Here is an 8,955-nt window from a genome sequence, read left to right as displayed (position 1 = left end):
TTATTTCCCCATCAGTGATGCAATGTAAAATAAAACGTAAAAAGACGACCATGATTTCTTATAGCTACTAAGTAGCCTAACTTAATTTGTCACATCAAAATAAAAATCAAGTACGTTTATTTTTTTAGACCAGGACGGACAGGCTTATTCAAAAGGCTTGTGCTCTTAATTCTGCCAACTCAGCAGCATGTGTCACTGTGTCAGCAGTCAAACAACGTGACTCGCATTCTGGAAAAACTACATCCGTATTTTTCCGTTCTCTCTGGAGTGTTTTGTGAGGGATTTCAAACACTGTGACTGAAACTTTAGGTTCCTCTTATTCATCTTCAACATTTTGAACAAAACTTCTCTTGTTACAAAATGGAGAAATTAAGCATGTTACATAAAGAGCGTCTGTGGAAATTTTTTTTTGACATGCTGAAAAAGCAGGCTGTTGAAAGTAAAAAAAAAATTCTTAACCTGTGTTCGAACAGAAGTTTTTGTAGGCCTAATTGAGGCATGATTTATGATAATGACAATGACATTTGACGTTAAATAATAATTATAATAGGTTTTATTTATATAGCATCTTTCCAGAGCTCGAAGACAATTTACAATAAACATCAGAAAAGCTCATTTCCAGCAACAGAAAAGTGTTCACCTAGCAATATTACCTTCTTTAAAGCTGTAGGTTTAGCAATTTTTTTCCACTTTTGTGTGTGTGTGTGTGTGTGTGTGTGTGTGTGTGTGTGTTTTAACCCAGCAGGCCAAGGCAGAGAAGCATGTGAAACCACATGTAATCCTAGTGCAAATTCTTGCTTGATAAATAGCTGATTATCTGCTTCTGTAAAATAAAACGCAGTGGCTTGGCTTCTTTAATGAGATTTTAGTTTCAAGCAGTCCTGAGAGAGAGATTTTTTTCAAGTGCCTTCACTAGCATTGCCAGCTCCTCCATGTTGTGTGACTTTTCCTCCAGCAGCTCATAGCGAAGGCTTGAAATGTCCTGCTTAATCTCCTTCAGTTCACCTGTAACACAGCAGCCTTATGTCTGAGTTATGAAATATACTGGTGAAACTTCATTTTAAGGTGTCCTTGTTACACATTACATGTACTATTACAATAACAAAATAATTATGCATAATTGCGTGCAAGTAACCATAAACCAAATCCTAATCAACATAATGTAGTTGAATAAGTAATATAATAAATGAATAAGTACACTATAACAAGGACACCTTATTAAAATAAAGTGTAACCAATATATTAATAATACTAATTTATTTGAGTATATTCCAGTTATACATTTGAAATATGTCAAATATGAAAACAAAGACATATTTCACCCCAAAATGCATTATTTAGTTACAATTGTGCTGTTTCATACCCCTTTTCTTTTATTTATTCAGTCGGACACACAATGGAATTTTTATTTGTTATTTTTTAACATGACTCTGAAAATATATACAGTGGTGGCACTTGGAATATTTAAGATTGTGTCATTTGTTTTTGTTGAATTGGTCATTACAATACCCGTAAAATGAACTGTGAAAAATACCTGCTATAAAAGGAATCTTGAAATTTTGCTGGAATATTGAAACTGATGGAATGGCCCCCTCAAAGTCTGGACGTCAATCCCATCGAGCAAATTTGGGGCGAGTTGGAAAATATATACTGGACGGATGTATTGTACATTAAAAGAAAAGCCTTTGGCTTGAGTTGCAGAAGGCATGGGATAACATTAGTGTTGAAGTTCTCAGGAAATATACTGACACTATGCAAGAGAAATGTGCTGCTATTATTGCTGCAAAAGTTGGACACACCAAATATTAAATGTAACATTTTATAAAAACAGCACAACTCTGATATTTGTTGTGCTCAGAACAACCATCTTCATGTGTCATGAACATTATGAAATGAAATCACGTTTTGGAGGCAAAAAAGGTCAATATTTTCAGATCTATCAGGTGTTCTAAAAATTTTCACCACTCTATTTTACCATATATATTTTGTAAATTATACCTCTTATGAAAGCTTAAATCCACTCACCTTCATTGACTTCATCACATTCTTTGTCCTTTTGAGCTTTGATGATATATCGCTTAACAAGACGCTTCATAATTTTCTGTACAGATTAAATGCAGTAAATTCTATGTCAAATTGCAAACAAGCAATTGAGAACCATAATCAGATCTATAATAAAATACCAAAAAAAATGGAAGTTAACATGCCTGATATCGAGTGGAGCTGGGAAGAGATTTGTCCTGGCAAGTTTTGCTCTGTCCCAACTGAATTACAATCCAACAAATCAAAAGAGCAATTTAAATGGATTCATTTATTAAGAGTGCCACACTGAATATTCTTACTCTAATGTAGAATTAGAGGGTATTTTCCTTACCTCACTGAGCTCAGACCCCTTCACAATGGCTTTGTGTCTGTTGAAAAGCTCCTGCAAAAGACTCTTAGCCCCCATAACTAGACCCAGAACAGATTTGGGACTGGGAACCAAGTTAAAAGGCACAGGGAGAGTCCGGCCTTCCTCAAAGTAGGTGAACCAAAGCTTGGCCCGGGCAAACTTCCACTCCACATCTGCATCATCCTTCATGAAAGAAAAGTGAACCCTAATGTTTTGAATACTTAAAGAAATGAATAAATACAGAGATGCAGAGGTACGAAATGTGAAAGAAAATGGTTAAGTTCAATTAAAACGAATTAAGCAGTCAAACTAATTAGCCCATTTTGAGGACATAAGGTCTTTTTTTTTTCGTAATATGCAAAAACTCTACACTGGTGTGCTTCATCAGCACAAAGTCTTAAATACAGATTTACAGATTTCATGTCAGCAGATTTATCATGTCAGCAGCTCTTCAAAAGAAATATCAAGACATTTACTAAGAAGACGTCAAGTACCTCAATCTCCTGAAAGGAACTGTTGATCATAGCAATGAGCATGTTGAGTAGGACGATGACCACCGTGACATTGTAAACTCCATAGAGAACATAGCCAGTGTTCTCAATGAACTTGTGTCCATTGTTCACGACTACTGATTTGACTTCAGAAAGGCCAAATATTGCCCAAAATAATGTTTTGAAGCTTTCCTCTACACTACAGAGACATAAAGAGAAGATATATATTTAATGAAGGAGGTTAAAATTTTGAAACATTTCCTTTTCTCATAAGAAGTGCATTTATTTTGCCATGTTCATGGATCAATTTACTGTGTATTCAAGCTACTGTTCAAAGAATTTGGGGTCGGATATTATATTTTTCCCTTAATATAAGAGTAGTAAATGATAATTATACATTATATGTCATCAGCATGGTCCATTACGCTGTTGCAGACTGAGCGGGAATGGAAGGCGTTGTTATTGTAATACTACTGTATGTGATTTTTACTGTAATGTTTTCACACCAGTGAATGAGACATGAATTAATCTGACAGTGTTGCAATGAATCCTCCACCGGCGCCATCTCTTATCGTGTCGCTGGTTAGGATCTGAGCAGGGAGGGTGTGAGATAGCTTGCTATTACTAGGCTTTCTGAAATCAACTTCCCTGCCTTTAATGGGCAAAATCACCAAGATTGTATTTCTACTCACGTTGTGAAAGCTTCATTCTGTTTAGCGCCCCGATAATATGAGTAGAGGTTGAACATTCCAATCATGAAGGCCAGGAAGACTAAAATGAAGATAACCATGAACTTGAAGATGTCCTTCACAGTTCGCCCCAAAGATATCTGCAGTGGTCCAAAGCTCTCGTTCGCTGGCAGGATGTACGCAATTCGAGAAAAGCTCAGGACCACTGCAATGGCATACAAGCCCTCAGAAACTAACTGAGGATCAGACGGGAACCAGTAGATCCGAGCTGGAACATAAAATACATTTAGCTAGACATTGATTTGTAATTTAGTATTACTAAATGTTTCCTAACTTGACGGGACAATCACTCACCCAACTGGAAGTATCCCACCTCAAAAGGCAAAGTTACATTGGTTAAATCAGTGTAGTGCTCATCAACATAGCATTGTGCTACAGATGCATGCCAGAAAGCCATTATCCTCGAGATGAAGGATGCCACAAAAATGGCCAACATTCCAAAGTCTAGCAAATTCCATGGCTCAAGCAGATATTCTCTTGGACCTTGTGACCAGATCTCCTTGCACTCTGCCCAAATCATCCCTGAGCAAAGGACATTAAAACACAGAAATGAATGTTGAAACATGCAGTTTGTCTTGAGACATGCAAATGAACTGTACATTTTGTTCTCTAAATACAGATTATATTAGAGTAGTAAACTTTAAAATCAGTCAGAAACAAACCTATGACCCAGGAAATGATGAGCATTTCCATCCATGTAAAGGGAGTTGTTTTCATACGAAACAGCTGTGTCGGATAGTCATGAATGGTCATATTTGGAAGCAGCTTTGTCCCATCGAAGCGGTCTGCAGCGTTCATGACCAAAAGGCCAAGGAAAATAGTGAAGGAGGCCGCATGTGCCACAAACTTAAGGAAAGGGCCACGCATGATCTTTCCCATCTGTTGGTAACAGAATTTTTTACTGATTGTGGTGTGACTTAAATAAGATTTTATGTGCTGTGGAAACATTCTTCTATTGTATATTTGTACATTACTGCTTATCAGCCTGATATGTTTATCAGCCTTTCTGTGACTCATAGGATATGGTGGATATTTTAAGCACTGGTATAATTTACAACCATGGGAACAGTTTTACTGAGGAAAAACTGTTTTTTGCCAGTGTTAGAAAGTAAACAGCATACCTTTGTGTGAACGCACTTACCTTGCTGCATGGTGCCACCCAATACACCATTGCTAGAAAGGGAAGTCCGATTGCAACACCTAAAACCACCAGGAACTTAATAGCCGTTTTTTGTTGCCTGAGTCCGGGCAGGTTTTCGTACCATATTGATAAGAGCTGTTGTTGACAGTTAGGATGGGCAACAAACTGTTTGGGACAAATCAATTAAAAGAATCATATTGAGATAGAATCCCTGTGTGAAAAAACTGCATATGTTGGTTAGGTATGTTCTGAAGTATGATAGCTGTGTTAAGCTGGCCCTTAGTTGGTCCTTTATGAGCTGGTCCTGGATGAGCAACTTGCTTCTGCTCAGAACCAGCTTCAGGTCAGCTTAAACCAGCTCCCATTCATGCTTCAAAACACACCTAACCAGCATATGCTGGGTTTTCAACAGGGATTTGAAAGGAGATTGTGAGATTTCTGTTTTTTGTATTTACCTTTTTCAGTTCATACTTTATTGCGAGTTTTAAGCGAATGAAACTTGGTCGTCCAGGCACTTCTAAAGTCTCATCCTCTTCACCATTCAGAATGGCTTCCACTTCCTCTGTACTCCGACACAGGTCCAGAAGCCCCACAACAAAGTCTTTGCATTGCATAGAAAGTTTCCTATATTCATTCTGAGGAAGATAATCATTACAAAGAACATGCAATCTTTTTACATATTTAAAGGAATAGTTCAACCAAAGTGAAAATTCTGTAAAAAAAATTCTTCTGTGAAGCACAAAAAGAGAAGTACTGAAGAATGTACCGGTCGCCGAGTTTCAAACTGACAATAAATTATGAAATAAGGCAAAAAAAAAAATTGTGTATGAATAAATGTGAAATGTGTAAACTGGTGAAATGTGTAAACTGGTATTCTTCTGGTTTGTAATAAAATCACATGACTTTCATGTTTGAGTGAACTATTCTTTTAAATGACAAACAGGCCAGGTTGCCACTTGGACTTAATTGGTGTACCTTAAATTCTTTTTCAATATTGGCCAAGGAAGCCAGCTCATTGCTGAGCTCCAGGGCCGCCAACACAGGATCCTCATTGGACAGAGAGAGGTACGCTGGACTGGCCAATCCCCTGTACGCATTGATACGCGAGCGGGAGTGGGAGAAAGAATCATATTTTTGATGATAATTGCAGGTGTTGCAGGCACAAAAGTAGTCGTGTGGTTGCTCAATGCAAGCACCCATTCCCAGAAGAATGTGCACGATTTCGTATTCGTGACAATGAGATGCTACAATTATTGGAGTGACGTCATGAGAAAAGCGAGTGCCATCTTCGTCGTATGCAAAAAAGTCATCATGCATTGGAGCCTGACTAGGGCTCCCTGTGAGTCTCTTGGAGTCTGCGAAAGCTTTGTGGCTCAAAATGGCCTCAACAATCCTAGTGTATCCTTTGCTGATTGCCAACAAAAGTGCATCCCCAATACGCGACAGGTTGTCTTTCTTCAACAAGAGTTCTATTACTTCTAAGTGCTCGTTTGCCACCGCCAACTGCAATGCATTCTGGCCCATGTAGTCCACACAGTTAACGTCCAGCTCAGGGATCTCCTCAAGCATTCGGCGCACCTCGGGTATGTTTCCATACTCGGCTGCATCAAGGAAACGTTCCTCTACTGGGGTTAGGCTGTTGGGATGGGCATTAAACATGTAGGCTGCCCCTCGCACTGCCTGCCTTCTGCTCTTGGGTAATGCCTGTCTGGCCAGGTTCTCACTATGATTAAAACAGATCAAAAACGTGTACTGTGACTTCTATTTCATAAAATGATTTTAACTATTCACACCACTTCAGGTACTTAAAAATAACTAATTACCAATCTTCCAAAGTTTGCACTGCCATCTATCATTATAAATTATTGTATACACAGTATATTTAGTATATGCATTGTACAGAAATTGGTATTGGTGTATTTTTATTGATGTATATTTATTTCAAATCAAATATATAAATATTTGATATAAAACTTGAATTACTAATCTATAAAACAAATTAAAAGCATATTAAATTAATGTTATATTATTGTTTTGATAAATATAATACGGTATTATCACAATATATATTAATGATTGTGATGTCTAATGTTGCCTAAACAAATTATGAATTTTACAAATATAATGTTAATATTTTTTTTTAATTTCAAGTTAACATTTTTTGAGAATATGTTTTCGAATAATACATATTAAATCTTCATAAGATTGTTTTTGCAGTTGTCTCCATCCAGAAACATCATTCATTTATTCAAAGAAACAAATACAAACAATGCTTTATAGCCGGTAAGTTGATAAACATGCATTACTGCCAATGCCTTTTGGATGATATGCTTTTTAACTGCATTACTAAAACCAAATTAATAAAACCAGACATTTTAAATAACCAAACCAATTGACAGAAGTTTCACTAAATACTGAGTAACAGTTTAAGGTCAGGACATTGAACGATATATTATCTTAGAAGGCAATGGTATCTAAACATACAAAAACTTGACCAACTCACCCATGGTAGTGTCCATAACTGCCATAACAGTCCTCTCCAAAGTCTTCGTTCATCAGTAGATTGTCTTTACTTCTGTTCCTCTTTTCAACTGTGTGATACTTTGAATGATTTCCATCCTCCAGAACAGGTCTCCTTTGATTCATGCTTCCAACTGAGGCAGTACACGTCCGAAATGTGAATACAGCAAAGCTAACACATCCTGTTATCCAAACATCCAGCTGTGAGTGATTGAGTGTGCGCTACACACTGGCAAGTCACCATCTTCTACAATCCTTTGTTATGTTCCCAGTTAAGTCTTGAGACGTAGTGCAGAGCACAGAGGAATTCTGAATGTTCTTTTCCACTCATTGGCAATAAATTAGAAATATAACAATCTTCATGCTGGTTTACAAAATCACAAAATGTTTTATTTGATCAAACTCAATTAAGCTTAAAGTGTTTAGTCCTGATTTTATCATTAGACAGACAACAGAATCCACTGATTAGAAACATTTCCAATTTGAAGAAACCCTGAAGAAATCGTAGAAATGTCTCATGCAGCTCCCTCACCTTTCAAAATATGTTTACTTTACATTCCTCTCTGTTCGTAGGAACGGTGATTAAAATCTGCTTTCAGCTTCCAAAATCAAAACCCAGTGACAGAGTGCAGATATAGAATCCCTTTGGGTCTGTTTCAGCATTCCCAATAAACCTCCTGTGTGTTCATTACAAGTGCCCAGCTCTCTGTAAACTGTGGGAAAGGGCTTCAATGGAATTCCAGACTGACCAATTGTCAATGTACAATCAGCGGCGGCATCACAATTTTGATTTGCTTTATTTTTCTTCTCTCTGGCATTCTTTCTCCCACAGCCCCCCATCTGTGTGTGTGTGTATGTGTGTGTACAGTATACCCACATGATTAAATTTGTACGTGCTGTAGTGGTCAGTATACTGCCTCAGAAGTCTTAACTGAGCATGTGAGCCAAACCGATGGGTCAAAAGGCAACGCACACAGTGGGTCATGGGAAGCCACTGTCTTGTTTCTATACTCATGTTGATAGGCCCTGAAACTGATGACTATCAGAGTGACTATTTTTTGACACCGGTATTTCTTATTATTTCCAATGACAAGCTTGCCCACTGCCTATATATATATATATATATATATATATATATATATATATATATATATATATATTTTTTTTTTTTTTTTCAGATTTTATTTATTTATTTTATTTATTTTGCTAAATATATAATGATCTCTCCTATGACTGGCAAACCTCCGTGTACCCACATTACTGGCAATGTATATGTATTATACATACATGAAGTTAATATAGTCATGTCCTTCTAAGCTAAGTCAAGTGGAATTTACCAAATCACCAAATCAGCATTTTAAATTTCTTTTTTTATTTCTTCCTTATTAATGGATCATGTGACACTGAAGACTCCAGTAATGACTGCTGAAAATTCAGCATTGCCATCACAGGACTAAGTTACATTTTAAAATATATTACAGTAGAAAACATAGTAATAATATTTTACAATATCTGATTTTACTTTTTCATCAAATAAATGCAGCCTTGCTTGATCATTAAAGATTTATTTCAAAAACATAAAAAACATCTTACCAACCACAAGCTTTTGAACAATAGCTTATCGCTTAGATATTAATACATTTTGTGTATTAAAAAATCTAA

General features: G+C 36.6%; 1 protein-coding gene across 2 annotated transcripts; it reads right to left on the bottom strand.

Moving 5' to 3' along the window:
• Nucleotides 1-535: 535 nt before the first annotated feature.
• LOC127985786 (short transient receptor potential channel 6) lies at nucleotides 536-8,374 on the bottom strand. Of its 2 annotated transcripts, none has more exons than XM_052587949.1 (12): nucleotides 7,277-8,373; nucleotides 5,749-6,496; nucleotides 5,229-5,408; nucleotides 4,774-4,938; nucleotides 4,295-4,511; nucleotides 3,927-4,154; nucleotides 3,576-3,840; nucleotides 2,887-3,082; nucleotides 2,375-2,575; nucleotides 2,208-2,264; nucleotides 2,026-2,101; nucleotides 536-1,005 (listed from the first exon to the last, which is right to left on the bottom strand). In XM_052587949.1, the coding sequence occupies exons 1-12, from the start codon at nucleotides 7,417-7,419 to the stop codon at nucleotides 872-874; spliced, it is 2,610 nt and encodes an 869-aa protein (XP_052443909.1). In that variant the 5' UTR covers nucleotides 7,420-8,373; the 3' UTR covers nucleotides 536-871. The 2 variants fall into 2 exon arrangements, 1 of the variants encoding a protein (XP_052443909.1); XR_008160688.1 differs by having other exon boundaries at nucleotides 860-1,005; nucleotides 1,535-2,101; nucleotides 7,277-8,374.
• Nucleotides 8,375-8,955: the final 581 nt, after the last annotated feature.

This window comes from Carassius gibelio, chromosome B21 (genome assembly GCF_023724105.1).
Source record: "Carassius gibelio isolate Cgi1373 ecotype wild population from Czech Republic chromosome B21, carGib1.2-hapl.c, whole genome shotgun sequence".
Taxonomy (NCBI): domain Eukaryota; kingdom Metazoa; phylum Chordata; class Actinopteri; order Cypriniformes; family Cyprinidae; genus Carassius; species Carassius gibelio.
The sequence above is the reverse complement of the archived record's forward strand: the minus strand, read 5'-3'. Positions and strand labels throughout refer to the sequence as shown.

Coding starts and splice junctions, on each gene's coding strand:
- LOC127985786 (XM_052587949.1), bottom strand. CDS start 7,419: ATGAATCAAAGGAGACCTGTTCTGGAGGATGGAAATCATTCAAAGTAT. Junction 2,576..2,886: donor GTTCCTTTCAGGAGATTGAG/GTACTTGACGTC, acceptor TCTTTCATGAAG/GATGATGCAGATGTGGAGTG. Junction 1,006..2,025: donor ATGTGATGAAGTCAATGAAG/GTGAGTGGATTT, acceptor GCTGTGTTACAG/GTGAACTGAAGGAGATTAAG.